This window comes from Aspergillus brunneoviolaceus, assembly GCF_003184695.1.
Source record: "Aspergillus brunneoviolaceus CBS 621.78 unplaced genomic scaffold BO95scaffold_1, whole genome shotgun sequence".
Classification (NCBI taxonomy): domain Eukaryota; kingdom Fungi; phylum Ascomycota; class Eurotiomycetes; order Eurotiales; family Aspergillaceae; genus Aspergillus; species Aspergillus brunneoviolaceus.
Genome location: NW_020290731.1, coordinates 589,795 through 604,868, shown reverse-complemented (window position 1 = coordinate 604,868; position 15,074 = coordinate 589,795). Strand labels below are relative to the sequence as shown.

At 53.6% G+C, this 15,074-nt stretch overlaps 6 protein-coding genes across 6 annotated transcripts in view; 5 read left to right on the top strand and 1 right to left on the bottom strand.

Moving 5' to 3' along the window:
- Nucleotides 1-2,979, top strand: part of BO95DRAFT_510046 (uncharacterized protein) — a gene marked incomplete at its 5' end in the record, with an annotated part of 5,385 nt that extends 2,406 nt beyond the window's left edge. The window contains 7 exons of the mRNA XM_025591323.1: nucleotides 603-1,349; nucleotides 1,402-1,654; nucleotides 1,704-1,823; nucleotides 1,875-2,264; nucleotides 2,310-2,395; nucleotides 2,451-2,509; nucleotides 2,565-2,979. Coding sequence (XP_025448051.1) covers nucleotides 603-1,349; nucleotides 1,402-1,654; nucleotides 1,704-1,823; nucleotides 1,875-2,264; nucleotides 2,310-2,395; nucleotides 2,451-2,509; nucleotides 2,565-2,841 — 1,932 coding nt within the window. The 3' untranslated portion in view covers nucleotides 2,842-2,979. The remainder of the gene's footprint in view (nucleotides 1-602; nucleotides 1,350-1,401; nucleotides 1,655-1,703; nucleotides 1,824-1,874; nucleotides 2,265-2,309; nucleotides 2,396-2,450; nucleotides 2,510-2,564) is intronic.
- A 169-nt stretch (nucleotides 2,980-3,148) lies between these two features.
- On the bottom strand, nucleotides 3,149-3,888 carry BO95DRAFT_437698 (uncharacterized protein). Its single transcript, XM_025585336.1, has one exon. It carries the CDS (start codon nucleotides 3,661-3,663, stop codon nucleotides 3,289-3,291), a length of 375 nt encoding a protein of 124 aa, XP_025448050.1. The 5' UTR covers nucleotides 3,664-3,888; the 3' UTR covers nucleotides 3,149-3,288.
- A 499-nt stretch (nucleotides 3,889-4,387) lies between these two features.
- Nucleotides 4,388-5,215, top strand: BO95DRAFT_458281 (uncharacterized protein; the record flags this gene model as incomplete). The annotated part of the gene is made up of 2 exons (XM_025588540.1): nucleotides 4,388-4,566; nucleotides 4,888-5,215. 2 exons carry the CDS (start codon nucleotides 4,388-4,390, stop codon nucleotides 5,213-5,215), a joined length of 507 nt encoding a protein of 168 aa, XP_025448049.1.
- Nucleotides 5,216-7,324: 2,109 nt separating this feature from the next.
- BO95DRAFT_437697 (uncharacterized protein) lies at nucleotides 7,325-8,037 on the top strand (the record flags this gene model as incomplete). Its single annotated transcript, XM_025585335.1, has 1 exon — nucleotides 7,325-8,037. The coding sequence occupies exon 1, from the start codon at nucleotides 7,523-7,525 to the stop codon at nucleotides 8,033-8,035; it is 513 nt and encodes a 170-aa protein (XP_025448048.1). The 5' UTR covers nucleotides 7,325-7,522.
- Nucleotides 8,038-9,648: 1,611 nt separating this feature from the next.
- Nucleotides 9,649-12,378, top strand: CweA (putative GPI anchored protein; the record flags this gene model as incomplete). Its single annotated transcript, XM_025585334.1, has 1 exon — nucleotides 9,649-12,378. A coding segment is annotated over one exon (2,730 nt), but the record flags the coding sequence as incomplete, so codon positions are not given.
- A 1,474-nt stretch (nucleotides 12,379-13,852) lies between these two features.
- Nucleotides 13,853-15,041, top strand: BO95DRAFT_437694 (GNAT family N-acetyltransferase). Its single transcript, XM_025585333.1, has 2 exons — nucleotides 13,853-14,462; nucleotides 14,586-15,041. The coding sequence occupies exons 1-2, from the start codon at nucleotides 14,024-14,026 to the stop codon at nucleotides 14,867-14,869; spliced, it is 723 nt and encodes a 240-aa protein (XP_025448046.1). The 5' UTR covers nucleotides 13,853-14,023; the 3' UTR covers nucleotides 14,870-15,041.
- The last annotated feature ends 33 nt before the right edge of the window (nucleotides 15,042-15,074 follow it).

Genomic DNA, 15,074 nt, shown 5'->3' with positions numbered 1-15,074 from the left:
CCCCCCCCCCCCCCCCCGGGTTCTTCCTTTCCCCACATCTTCGGCGGTTATCTCTACCCGATCGGGAAATTTTCTTCCTCGCTCCTTGTTATTCCCCGCAGTCTTCGTTTCTTCGGCGGTTTCTCCATCAATACTACGTACCTCGATTTGATCTCCATCTTATCCCCCAGATTTCTCTTTCTCCTTCAATTGAAAATGGTGGTAGAATCAGAAATTGATCCGGGCCACAACATGCGCGCTACCCTTGACACATCCCGCCTTGCGCCGCGCAAACGCACTCGTACCGGTTGTATCAACTGCAGCCGTCGCCGCAGGAAATGTAATTATCTGCTTCCATCTTGCTGCTCAAAGGTCAACCGGATCGTTAAACTGACAGTACCAGGTGACGAAGCAAAGCCTGTTTGCTCGGGCTGCAGACGTCGAGGCGACACGTGTGAATGGCGTCGACTGGGGTCTTTCCGAGAGGCTAATCTCAAAGTCCTCGAACCCGAGCATCCTTCCATGAACCAAACTGCCAGTCGTGCTTGTCGTCAGAGTAAATTTAAGGTACATCACAGTCGACCAGGTAGGTCAACTAAGGAGTATTCAACTGACGGATCTAGATCTTGAATGTTGTTCCTGCGCGATCTGCCAAGACAGCGGCAGTCAAGCAATCTCGACGACCAGTAGATGAGCGTGTCGCGTCATCTGCACCGTTAGGGGATGGCAACAATAATGAGAATGCCAACGCATGCCCCGGGCTGGAGTCTCCTTCGCCGAGCACTCAAATTATTGAACCCTATCTCAGCCCGCGTACCGCGGAGCGACTCTCACCGCTATCGCATGAGAGCTTCCAGAACCCAGACAGACTGGATCTGCAGCAGTCTGCCGGAGGGGCGGAGCACGCATCCCACAGCTCTCCAGATATGTCCCATTACCACCCATATATGCATTCGAGCCCTGAGTTTATTGTCGATGAATTGGCAGCTGTTCAGAATCTTACGGGGAGCACCGGGCAATTCCCACATTCAGCATCCAATGTCTATCATACGATACCCTCGCCCATGTTTGACCAGAGCGTGTTCTCTGACGCAGTCAGCTTTACCAACGATGTCTTTATCCCTGGATCTGCTTATGAGGCTCTTCATACTACCCTTCGCAACCGGCAGCTTTGGACTGCACGACCTGATATCCCAAGTCGGGGAAGGACTCCTGAGATCGTGCCGGAGCCCGGCAGTACAGTGCTAGAAGGTTCTAAAAGAACGGAACTTCTTGTCGTCACACATCAGAGAACAGGGCGCGAGTTTGAGCTTCTGCCCGAACGGGAGAATGTTCTGTGGCAGAATTACCTTAACGAGATTTGTCTTTGGGTGAGTCCGGCATGAACCTTGTGGTAATTGTCAGTACACACTGACCCTTCAGCTTGACATGTTTGACAACCATCGTCATTTTGCTTCAACCTTCCCACAAATGGCCAAGTCGGCGCCTCATCTCCGCTACTCAATTCTAGCCCTGTCCGCCCGACAGATGGAGCGGAAACAGAACCGGAAGTCTCAATCCGAAAGTCTGTCCTTGTACCAAGAAGCGATTCACCTGCTTCTCCCTGAGCTTGAAAGCAAGAGCACTCCTGTTATCGCCTCCTGCGTAATTCTTTGCGTGTTAGAAATGCTTAGCTGTACGTTCTGTTCATTCTTAAGTCTGGCACAGCTGATTGGGGTCGTCAGGCAACCCCAAGGAGTGGCGGCGTCATCTCGATGGCTGCGCATATCTGATCCAGGCTGCTGAGATTAATGGATTCTCTGGCAAGGAGGAACAAGCGCTATTCTGGTGCTTCGCGAGAATGGGTATGCCGTCCACCTACTTTCCCTGCCCCGAATATTCTAATATGATCTCAGACGTCTGCGGTGGCCTCATCTCGGAAGAAGAAACCATCATACCCATTCGTAACTGGATTCCACGCGACATGACCCCTACCGAAGCTGCACAGTTGTTCCTGGCGTCAAATGTCTATGCTTTTGATACATATGCCAATTACACTGTGTTCCTATGTGCGCAGACACTGGGCGTGCTGTTTGGCTCTGCTAGACTTTCCACATACTACCACGGCATCCTGGAAGATGGCCCATCGTATGTTGACCAATGGCAACAACTGCTGCATGATGTGGAACAGTGGTACGAGAATCGTCCCAGTCAGATGAAGCCATTATTTAGTATCCCGACCGCGACAGTTGGGGCGGATAATGACAAGCCGTTTCCGACTGTGCTTTATGGGAATGGAGCTGCTAGTAAGTGCCTCTCAAGCGCTCATATGTCGCTATCTGACGCCTCAGTATCCGGGAACCAACTTTATCATGCCTGCGCTCTTCTCTTACTCCAGGGAAAGCCCAAAACTCTTCCAATGCAGCGACGTCGAACGGTAGGATCTTGCTGGAGAGCTCCCCTATCTATTCGGCCGCTAATATTGGAACTAGAAGTCTGTCCTCTGGCATGCACGACAAATCTGCGCTATTTCCGTCTCGAACACTCATCAGTATGGAGTCCCACAGTGTCATAATTTGATGGGGTGCTAATCCTTAGTAACTTAGCGGCTGCTGGACCAATGCATTGCAACCTCTCTGGCTGGCTGGCAAAGTGATGTCTCATCATTCCGAGCACGCCGCTATCATTCAGACGCTGACGCGTATCGAGCGGGAGACGGGGTGGGCAACAAGCTGGCGAGCAGAAGACCTTCGAGAATTCTGGGGAGATGAGGAGGAAGCAGAGGAGATGGAGGAAAATATGCGAGTGGACATGCAGCGAGATACAAATCTGCAAACTCCACCGAGTGTTCGAGGCAGCACATGTTCGCATTCCACCTTGTGAGAGCGACTCCCCAAATGCAAATGGGGCGATAAATCAAGCAAGACGACCCGCTACAGCAAGTCGGTCTGGTGCCCTGGAATGACTGATTTAGATGGTCAAAGAGGCACCAACAGACAGTCTCGCATGCTGAGAGAGGGTATGCATTGGTTTACCAACGCGCATCCGGCAAGAAATCCAGACAGAGAGAGTTTGAAATAACGCAGCTTGACAGGATATCAGGTGAAAGTGGGTGGAGGTCAAAGTGCCAGCTCGGGCTTTTCCATGGCGGCAGCAGCTTGTATTTTGGGGGATCCGCCAGCAGATCCACCAGATCCAACATCATGCTGCTGTCCACTCCACCAGCCGCTCCACTACTCCACCTTCCGCGCAGTTCGTCATCTTGACACCCTCTATTCTAGCCTACTCTATCTACAATGATCTATTCATGAACACAGAACAATCAAACCCTCAAGCTTCCGCCGCTACCCGCCTTAGTACAATTTCCAATCCCTGCGCTCCAACTGGCAGGTCTGCTCCGTCATCGTTCAGGTCGAAGTACAGCCGCCAAAGCCCGGTTCCGGCCTCATCGTCCGGCAATCGCACCGCCAGCCAGCCCTCCCACCCATCCAGCGTCAATCGCTGTTTATCCTTGGTCCAGTCAAAGGGCCCACAGACGTGGCCTTCACTGTCGGGTCGACTACCCCAGCGCACTTCGTGGGTTTGCGCGTCGAGAAACACCCACCGTAAAGTGGGTGGTTGTTCGCCTGTGATAGTCACCAGCCCGGAGGTATTGTCGGTCGGGAAATCTGGATGGGTATAAAACCCCCCATTGAATGGAGACATCGCATTCGGCGGTTTTTTTCGTGATGTAGAGCTGTATGTTCCGAAAGGAACAGGTTGTTATGTTTAGCTTTGCTGCGACGTTTGAATGGCGGTTGTCTATTGCTCCGGTAGACGGCAGACTGAAGCAGACAGCCAGTAGTTGGGAAGGAAAGCACAGGCAGACTCACCCGGCCGTCTTGATCCACGTATAACTTTGCGTTCTGGATTTCGCCGCGCTGGCTAGGGGTCCCTTGGGTGAGCGAGCAGCTGGCAATCAGATGGCAGCGCTGCTTGCGGGCTGATGCTCGTCGATCTTCTTCATGGTCGCGCGTGTGTTGGGAAGCTTCATTCAGACCAATCATGGTGGGCAGCAGAGCTGCCATTACTGCAATTCCTACCACCATGGTGGCGGGGTTCGCTGGTTGTGTCGAAAGGATGTGGAGGAAAGAGTATGACCATTCGCTAGATATTCTAAACAAGGCCGATGACTGCCTTGTGCTCACACCGGGAGAGGACCGTAGGCAGTTTTCCGCGGCTGAACTGCGAGATGTGATTAAGTGTGAGTTAAATATGACTGATTGGCGCTGCAGGTGGCAGGTGGAGTATGTTCCATCCAGAGCGCCGCGATGGTCCATCGCTACTAGGCAAGGTAACTTCAGCTTGCGATTAAAGTCGATGAGGTCAGGTTGTACTATACTATACTCCATACTTTAATGGTGCTCTCTTGTTCATCCTCCAGGCTGTCATGCCGTCTTCTGAAATAAGCTCTTCCTCGTCCACGTCTTATTTCTATTCCCAGTTCTTCCTGCCTGATCTCGTCTGCTCCCTACAGCCACCAACACCGCTGCCTCTGCTCTCTCCTCCTACCGAATCAGTTGCACCGGGATCTACTGATATCGTTAAAATGGCCGAGTCAATTACCAGGTATGTCCTTGACTCTTGCTGGTCTTGACGCATTTCAATCCAGTCTATCTTTCTTATCCTCTTAATTCCACCCAATACATGTCCATGGATGGTATCCCTTATAACCCTAATGCTTCCACCAACTACTGGAAAAAGCAGAAGAAAAGGAAGAGGAGAACATATCAGAGCCAATTTCTGTCCCTAGAGTCACCTTCTTCCCCTCCATCTGCACTTCCACTTCCACGTCCCAAACCATCCTTCTACTCCTTTTCAAATCTCCCTAAGACTCCACAACCACAACCACTAACCACCCCACCTCTCTCCCACCTCCCCCGAAAACAGCCTCCCGGACAGCCGCCCCACCGGCGGCCGCAAGAACAGCACCAGCAAAGACCACCCAGAGGACGAGCTGGACTCCTCCGCCCCTTCTGCAGCCGAGAACCTCCCGACGGACCCCCCTGCCGCTGCCGCCGCTGCCGCCGCCGCTGCCGCCACCAACACCACATCCCAGGGCCTGGTGCCGAACAGCGGGATGAAGGCGCCCGGGCCCACGCAGGAGGAGGACGGCAAGGAGAGTCTCCGGATCCGGATCCATTTGAATCTCCACGCAAAGGTCAAGTTGGAGTTGGATGCGCAGCTTTATGGGGATGTTGTGATTGGGTTGTTGTGATTATCTTTTCTGGGAGGGTGGGGGTGGATATGGATGTATATAGTTTGGGTTGGTTTTGGTGGTGAGTTGGGTTGGGACTGGGATTGGGGGTTGATTAGGGTGGGGGAAATGGGTTCCGAGATTGGTTTGAGGTTGAGGTTATTTTGATTTTTTGGGGGGGGCTTGGTGGTTTACTTGGTTTATTTCTGGACCGGGGCGTGTTGGGTTCTTTGTGCATGGTGTTGGCTGATGGTGATGTTTGCTGGGGAAGGGAGCGGGAAGTGTAGTATACTGATACTTCCAGTGTAGTATAATGATACTTTCAAATAAGGCCCGTGGCGTGCATTGACTGACCTTCGACGCGGACAACCTTAGTTTCTTAGGGGTAGCTAGTACTATTCTTCTTACTCGTGCGTGCTCCATGTCACTGGTGAAACGGTCTTGTCCTGCATGGTGGGACAATTCCTAGACCCTATCCTACTCTCACGTTGGGGAAAGAGATGGTGGTCACGCGAGCCAAGCTGAGATCTCGACAGAACATCTGGATCGTCGGCGGTTGAACTCCACACCCGTTGCCCCAAGTGACTCAGCCAACTGGGCAAAAATTGGGGGGGAAAGCCATCATATTCGATGGAAGGTGGCTGGAAAGTGACTCAGGCAGCGAATCTCAGGGCCCGGTTTCCCTGGACTACAGGACGCCATTGCGGGAATATCTGACCACTTACTTGATTCCATTTCTTCTCTTAGGAGCCTCACGGGGAACCGACAGAGAGGATAAGAGAGACATTGATTCATATTTCAAGTTTTCTTTCGATCGTTCAGTCGCTGGGGAATGCTGGGCGGGATAGTTGCGAGGGGGGATCAAGGGATGAACTTATGGGTGCAGTGGAACCCTGCCCTTTGCCCCCCCCCCTCTGGCCGGAAACAATTCATTTCAGTTCCTCCGCTCATTGGTCATTGATTGTTCTACATTCCGCGAGCATACACATACTTGAGCTGGTGGTCTTGAGGGTGTATCCTAGTCAACCGGCGAAGTGGGTTGAGGAAGGAAGTGGTGGTGCGGAATTGGGACTTGTTGAGATCATCCGGCGGTGGGAGGGGGATTGAGTGGCTTGGTGTGGAGTGGGCTTTTGTTCCTTTCTTAGATCTAGTAACTGACAACGATGATGGCTGCGTCGAAGGTCTAGACTCTCTATCTTGGACATTGGGTGGGCTTACGGGTCAAGCGACGGGGATGAGGACTCTTATGAAGTGTGATGTAGTTTGTTTGGTGAGCTTTTTCGTCGGGGGAGATGCTGCTGGGTGTATATACTTTTCTCAATGTTTGAGTCGGTCTATGGGTGGTCTATTGGTGTTCGGTGCAGATGTAATCAAGCAGGGAGTGAAGTCGGGTATTGTATCGTTATTTTTAGGTGCAGGCGCAGTACTATGTCTGCTCACCACACGTCGATAGCATGGTGAGATTAAATCCTGGTAATTAGGAAGATCCAATAGTAGTATTTAAGTATATCATGTTGTTAACTTGGTTTCCGATGTCATAATTGATGTTTGTAAGGAGGTTGAGCGGATACATAGATTGATGTTTGTGGTGTAGTAACTCGGAGATATATATTTTGCGCTCTGGAACATATCCCCCCCGGCAACCTTTACCACCCCACCATAAGCAATAGTAGGCTTTCTATTTACTTCTTCATCATCTAATTCAAAGCTTGATCGAGAGCGAATTGCTTACAGTCGAATCTATCCAGCAATAAAAATTTATCGAGATAAAGGATAATGCAAACAATCATATAACGGCGGCCAAGGTGTCGAACGCGGCCAGTCCGTCCAAAATAGAAGCATGCAAATACTTCCGATTGCCCCAGTTACTCCAGACTGCCACCCAAAGTAGCCGGATCAGGGCCAGCCCACTGAAAACAATAGGAATGCTGTCTGCAGCTCTCCAACTGTCATCGTTAGCTCCCGCCGATGAAAAGACACAAAAGATCAGGATGGATCTTGCCATGGCGAGCCCCGAGTCGCAACCCGCTGCACGCCTCAGGAAGCCACCACTGACTTACTGCTATTACCCCCTTCCATCATGCATTGAACGGCCTACGACACCCTGGGCCCAGACGTTGTCCTTTGCGACCAAGTACTATCATTAGGTTGCTGCTCCTGGAGCTCCACATCGATAAACCTGATCTTCATGACCTACACCTGCACTCCTATCTTTGACCCCAAAGTCGCAACCTAACATCTGCCCCAAACAAGCTTCCCCAAGGAACAGCATCCGATATTCCACGCCACATCCCAGGGACCCCCAACCGAACGAATCACCCTGGCGAAATGACAGGTCACAGTGTGTGCGAAGCCGAGAAATATCCCGCCGCGGTCGAGCTCCCCGCCGACTCTGAAACACCAGCACACCTGGCGGCGGCGGCTTCTTCCCCTGATCTCCAGCCAGGAGACTACAACCCCTGTGTGGGCGCAAAGCCCTCCTCACCCTTTTATCGCCATGCCACCCCATCCATGAACATCGATCGCCTGAAAGTGGAAAGTGAGAAACCCCAGCCCACCGTCCAGCGCTACATTTCCCCCGTCATCCCCGAGAGCCCGCCCATGTTCAACGTATCCGCCTTGGAGTCGGGCAGCCGTCATGAGTCGACGTCGAATCTCTGGGGCCAACCGAAGAGGCACTGCGGGTGCATGAATCGGCTGAGCCGCAAGCAGCGCATCGTGGCCAAAGGCGTCATTGCCGTGGTGATCCTGGGAACCATGATTGCGATCGCGGTGGGAATTACCGTCGCTGTCGGAGGAGCCGTGTGGAGGTCGGATCACCGACAGGAGTTAATCGGCTGAGGATACAGAGGTATGTTGCATATTATGGCTTCATGGGAGGCGCGAAATGCTAAGTACAGTACACGAATAGGACCAGTGTCTCCTTGCCCCTCTCCGTCGATACCTCAACCTACCATTCTCGGTTGTGATACAATTTGCAGTGTCATCACCTCAAACAACACATTTCTGCGGAGCATAACTATACTGCATGGGAGTTTGGAGTCTGGAGAGCATTCGCTGGGTAGGAACTGGGTTGCATGTACATTTTTCGCCTTTTCATTTGAGGTTACTTTTCTCTCTCTCTCCTTTTTTTTTTTTATTCTTCTGAGTTCCTGTACATAAATGAGGGTTTGGTGGCTCTTTCTGGTCTTTTGCTAGCGAGGCATGCGGGGCGAGATTGTTGCTTGTAACAACGGGATAAGATCAAATACAAACAGAACATACAGGCCAAACGGGTGGGTGCCTGACAGCTTGGCAATTAGCGAGGGACGGATGCCTAGCTCAAGCACGTGATCAACAGGCCACATAAATACCGTGTGCTGGCGGCGCTCCCTATCTGAACTTTTTCTTTTCTTCATTACATCGAAAAAAGCTAACAGAGCCTGCCACGACCCTCGTCCATCTTCCCACGACGAGTGTTGCCTTCGGTCTACGGACTGATTGGCTCTGGAGAACAATTCTCCCTGATAGGAAGTTCGCTTCTCGTTGTGTCCTCTTCAGTGAGGGCGATGAGGGGGGAATGTCGATGACGGGATACATCACTTTTGGTATATAATGACTGTACTGAATATCCTTAACCTGAATAAAATGGCCATTCCCTCACGTATTTCGCTCAAACTTCGTAAACTCGCTAAAAGCTGCGTCTAGACCAATTGATCAGTCTGCAGAATCAGACAGTCCTCGGGTGGCCGCTGGCAGTGCCGGATTAATCAAAGAAGCAGCGGGAGAAAGTCATGCCGGGCGCCGGCGAGGGGATCCTCATCGCTGTAGATTTCGTACCTGGCCGTTTCCCATACACCAAGTTGTTCTCCTACTTTCATCACGCTTCCAAGTCCAGATGGAGCGAATCCCATTGATCAATGCGAAGTTTTGTTCGATTTCCCATTGGACCAGGACGACATCTTTGATATCCGCACCTATTATGTTCATCCAGGCGTGGAGATCGCGCATACCGATCCCTTGACTCTATACGCCATTCAGCATGAGGAATGCAGCGAACCACCACTGAGGGAAGAACCCTCAAGTTCCTGGGAACACATGGTCTGGCTTGGATTTTCAGGACTGCCCATTCTTCACAGCATTCTCAGAAGGACAACAACACCCTGCTTGTATTTGTTTGTTTGCCGCAGAGGAAGAAGCATGCCGGCGCCAGGATGATGCCATCTATGATAAAAGGTGCAACAGGGTCCGCAAACCTAGGAGCTTCTTGTTCGAAGCAGGTCGAATCGATCGTACGTGAATAGTCGACAACCAATTCTTTTTTAATTCATTCCTTAATCTTTGTTTCCTACGCCCCTCCCTCAACCGGCCTTGGCCCCCAGTCACTCTTTCAACTTTCGGTTGTATTGTATTTTGTTTCTTATACCTTGACGTGAAATCTCTATCGATTATAATTAACACCAACAGCAACAAGCATGAAGGGACTCCAGGCAGGAATCCCACTCGCGGCCCTGGCTGCTGTCGCCCGCGCCACTTCGGTCATCGGGGGCTCGCAGGGCGAAGATCGCGGCAGTGACGCCGCGCTGCCGGTCGACAACAAGTTCCGGAGTGAGGTGAACGACTACCGCTCGGACGACCACTCTTTCGACCTTGATGCGAAGAAGACCGTCATCGAGCCGGGCCATGGCCGTCGCCCTCACCACCACGGGGCCAGAGAGGAGGTGATCCAGTCCAACGACGGACTGTCGAAGGGATCGACTTACGTGAAGCCGCAAGTCCACGCGGAGTCGAACCACGAGAACTCGTACCATGAAGATGACCACTCCGTTCAGCTGGAGAAGGATGTCGTCGAGGTGGTGCCGCCTCACGGCCATACCAAGCACCACCATGCTCGTGGTGGGCACGAAGACGTCGACGTCATCGGAGGACCCGGCGGTGTTGACACGGGCAATTCATTTGCTCTGCCCATCACCAGCAAATTCTCCTCCACGGTCAATGATGCCTATGTCGATGACCACTCACGTGATATTGATACCGACACCACCATTGTGAAACCCAAGTCGCACCCCCCGAGCCACTTCAAGGCTCGCGGAGAGCACGAACATGTCGACGTTATCGGCGGCGCTGAAGGTATTGACACGGGGAACACCTTCGATATGCCCATTACGAGCAAGTTCTCGTCTGTTGTCAACGATGCGTATATTGATGACCACTCCCGGGACATTGACAGAGATACCACCATCGTGAACCCCAAGCACCACGGACCTGGTCACTTCAAAGCACGTGGTTATCATGAGAATGTCGATGTGATCGGTGGGCCTGAGGGAGTTGATGTCGGCAACACCTTTGATTTGCCCATCACCAGCAAGTTTTCTTCGACTGTGAACGATGCCTATGTCGATGATCACTCGCGTGATATTGATGTGGATAAGACTGTCGTTTCCCCTCACCACCACAAGGCTAGGGGCGAGCATGAGCACGTGGACGTTATCGGCGGGCCTGGAGGGGTTGACACCGGGAACACCGTCAGCATCCCTATTACCAGCAAGTTCTCATCCACCGTCAACGACTACTATCAAGACGACCACTCCCGCGATATTGATGTGGACAAGACTGTGGTTAAGCCTCACCACAAGGCCCGTGGAAGCCACGAGCATGTGGATGTGATCGGCGGCCCTGGTGGTGTCGATACCGGCAACACCTTTGACATGCCGATCACCAGCAAATTCTCCTCCGTCGTCAACGACGCATATGTTGACGATCACTCCTTTGATCTGAACAAGGATACCACGATTGTCCGTCCCCATCACAAGCGCGAGCATGTGGATGTTATCGGCGGCCCTGGTGGTGTCGATCTGGGCAACACCTTTGACCTCCCTATCACAAGCAAGTTCTCGTCCGAAGTCAATGACTACTATCAAGACGACCACTCCAGAGACATCGATGTGGATAAGACTGTTGTTAGGCCTCACCACCACAAGGCTCGTGGAGGACACGAACATGTGGACGTGATCGGTGGGCCTAGCGGGGTTGATACTGGCAACACATTTGACATGCCCATCACCAGCAAGTTTTCCTCCGAGGTGAATGATTATTACAAGGATGACCACTCGTGGGATGTGGATTATGATAAGACGATCGTGCGTCCTCACCACAAGCGACAGCATGGCGAGCATGGCGAGCACGTTGATGTGATTGGTGGACCCGGAGGTGTCGACATCGGGAACACCTTTGACCTACCGATCACAAGCAAGTTCTCCTCGGAAGTCAACGACTATTACCAAGATGACCACTCGCGGGACATTGACTACAACAAGAAGATTGTTCACAAGCGCCAACACGGTGATGATGTTGACCTGATCGGTGGACCGGAGGGCGTTGACATCGGAAACACATTTTCGCTGCCGATCACTAGCAAGTTCTCCTCCGAGGTCAATGATTATTACCAGGATGATCATTCGTGGGACGTTGATGTTGACAAGAAGATTGTCCACAAGCGCCAACACGGTGATCATGTTGACGTAATTGGCGGACCTGGGGGTGTAGATACTGGGAACACATTTGATATGCCGATCACCAGCAAGTTCTCCTCTGAGGTTAATGATTATTACCAGGACGACCACTCTCGCGACATCGACACCGACACCACCATCGTACACCCCCATCACTACAAGGCTCGCGGCCGGGGCGAGCACGTTGACGTGATCGGCGGGGCTGAGGGTGTTGACATTGGTAACTCAGTTGATATTCCTATTAGCAACTCCTTCAAGTCCAAGGTCAACGAGCAGAGCTATGACGATCATTCGGTCGACATTGACATCAGCAAGCATCATGCCCGCCGGGGAGGGGACTTCAGCATTCTGGGAGGCCCTTCTGGTGTTGACATCGGCAACAGCGTGGTGATGCCTTTCACTAATACTGTGGATGTTGAATCCAACAGTTACCACAAGGATGATCACTCCGTGCACGCACAGGTTACGACCACCATCGTCGCGAAGCCTCATGGGCACCCTCAGCCTCCCACTCACGACGCTCCTCCTCCGCCCCCAGCTCCAGCTCCGGCTCCGGCCCCGGCTCCGGCCCCTGCACCTGAGCCAGCCCCGCAGCCCAAGCATGAAGCCCCGGCGCCTGCGCCAGAACCCAAGCACGACCCCGAGCCGGCTCCGGAGCCGAAGCATGACACTCCTGCACCTGCTCCGGAACCGCATGAGGATCCAGCCCCTGCTCCCGAGCCGAAACACGACCCCGAGCCAGCTCCCGAGCCGAAGCATGACACTCCTGCACCTGCTCCGGAACCGAAGCACGAGGATCCGGCCCCTGCTCCCGAGCCCAAGCACGATCCTGAGCCGGCTCCAGAGCCTCAGCATGAGCCTGCTCCCGCGCCCGCTCCGGAGCCAGCACATGAGGAGACCAAACCGGAGGAACCCAAGCACGATCCTGAGCCGGCTCCAGAGCCTCAGCATGAGCCTGCTCCCGCGCCCGCTCCGGAGCCAGCACATGAGGAGACCAAACCGGAGGAACCCAAGGCAGAGCCCCATGCGGATGAACCTCCCAAGCAGCCCGAGCCCAAGGCTTCGACATCGTGCGAGCCTACTGTTCAAGAGGTCGTGCGTACGGTGACACGCACCCTTCCCACCGAATCCACAGTAGCCCCCAAGGTTGACGCTGTGGCCACTGAAGCTCCTGCACCTACTCACTCCGCCCTCGCCCCGAGTGAGCCTACCGAGTCTGCTGCGCAGTCTAACCCCACCCACGAGGCCGCGGCCCCAACCAACCCCTTCACTCCCAACCTGGATGAAGCTCACCACGTTCCTGGCTCTGAGCCGTTCGCGACGAGTGTTGTGCAAAGTGCGATGACGACTGCCGCTCCGGCCCGCACAGAGCCGGTTGTCATGGACAAGGTAGCTTCCAGCATCACGATTCAACAAGATTCCACCTTCCACGTGATCCCCGTGTATGTGCCACAGTCCTCTGCCACCACTCCCTCGTCGTTCGCCGTCCCCACTGCGGTTACGAGCGTTGTTAGTCCCCACTCCACGGGCGTCGATGCCTACGAACCCACTCTCCGCTACAACCAACCCCCGGCTGCACCGTCGGCATCATCAACCGGTGTTCTGTTCACCGGGGCTGGAGCACCCCAGGCCGCACCTTACGCTGGCGTCTTTTCGGTCTTCTCTGGTCTTGTGGCTCTCCTGGCCTTGATCCTGTAAGGATCCGGCCCACCATTCTCTTTAAAAACATAATGTCTCTATTTCACGCTTCCCACTGAATATGTTCACCGAAAGTTCTGTCACTCGTTGTATCACATACTCGATACCACTCACTCATTTAGTACAAAGGGAGGGGCATCCCGCATGTTCTGATGTATTTTATTCCACTGTTTTACATTCGTTAGACTTCAACAGGTTCTTCCATTGTTCTTGAGACATTATTGTAGTAGTTTTCTCCATTTTCGTGTGTCTGACTTGTCCGACTGGAGTGCGTATTCACAGACAGCCTGTCAATCCCCACAGGTCTAGTCCCTATCCATCCAAGTGTCTACATGTATCCAATCATCGTCTTACTACATGACTCAATCTAAGGAATGCTTCTGGGCTCGGACACACGCAAACCACGCCTTACGAAGTTCGATCCACGCTTATCACTCCCACCTTATAGCAGCCCCCCCCCGTATGGCAAATGGATTTGCCCTTGCACATAAACCCACTAATTTCCTCATTGCGTCCCCGCCTCCGCTTGCCCTTTCACCCCTTAGACTACTTACTATAATACTGCACCGTCCCTAGCCCTGCGTACTCCTCATCTAACTCATCCCTCACAACAACAACCCCAACAACAACCACCACCAAAATGCCCCCCTCAACTAAATACACCATCCGCCGCGCCACCGAACCCGACGCCCCGCACCTCGCCCACATCAACATCACCGCCTTCGAGCCCACCCCGTTCTGGCGCAACCTGTTCCCCGCCCTCGACCGCCGGGCCACCTACCCGCTCAAGCTCGCCCGCACTCTGACCAAGCTCGCCGACGGCGCCTCCCACCTCCTCGTCGCCGAGGATCCCGCTACGGGCGCGGTGGTCGGCTACGCGCGCTGGACGGTCCCTGGCCCCCCCGCCCCCGCAAGCTCCGGTGCAAGTGCCCTCTCCCCCGCCAACCAAGACCTCGTCACCGCCTTCCGACGGGCCGGGGACGGGGCCCTCCCCCCCGGCACCAACCTGGCCGTCCACTCCCGGTTCTGGGGGGATTTGGAGCGCTTGAAGGCGAAGTATCTACGGGAGGGCGATTTTGGTGCGTTTTCCCCCATCTTCTTCCTTGGTGTTGCCTCCTTTTTCTTGTTCTTTCTTGGTGTTGTTGTTGTTGTCAGTAAGGTGGGGGATCACGCTAATTCAAAGGGGCTGGGGGAGGGGGCAGTCCTCGAATTCCTGGCGACGCTACCCGAAGCACAAGGCCAAGGCGTGGCGTCGGGGTTGCTGCGGTGGGGGTTGGAGCGGGCGGATGCGCGGAATGCGCGGGTGTATCTGGAGGCGACGGAGGAAGGGTACCCCGTTTATCGGAAGTATGGGTGGCGGGATCTGGAGGTGTTGGAGTTGGATTTCGCGGAGCTGGGGGGCCGGAGCGAGCGGCAGCGGTGGGTGATGATGATGCGGGAGAGGAGGGATCCGGCTGGAGAGCAGAGCGGGGGATTGGGGAAATAATGGGGTTGCTTTGCAACAAGGGTTTTGGGGGTGGGTTCTTGTATATAGCTTGTTGACCTCGTGTTGAGGTGAGAGAAGTAGAGTTTGGCTTTGGATTGCATCCTATCCAATTCATGAGGCCGGCCAGTTGTCCCGCCAAGAGGAGGTAAGTCAGTGCTCGCTGTGAATGAGTCATAGAGTGTATAAATGTCTTGTAGAGACAGCA

What these genes read in the sequence shown, in the direction of transcription:
- BO95DRAFT_437698 (XM_025585336.1), bottom strand. Translation starts at nt 3,663, where the DNA reads ATGTCTCCATTCAATGGGGGGTTTTATACCCATCCAGATTTCCCGACC.
- BO95DRAFT_437694 (XM_025585333.1), top strand. Translation starts at nt 14,024, where the DNA reads ATGCCCCCCTCAACTAAATACACCATCCGCCGCGCCACCGAACCCGAC. An exon ending in TCTACGGGAGGGCGATTTTG is followed by an intron (nt 14,463 to 14,585) that starts GTGCGTTTTCCC and finishes GGGAGGGGGCAG; the next exon opens with TCCTCGAATTCCTGGCGACG.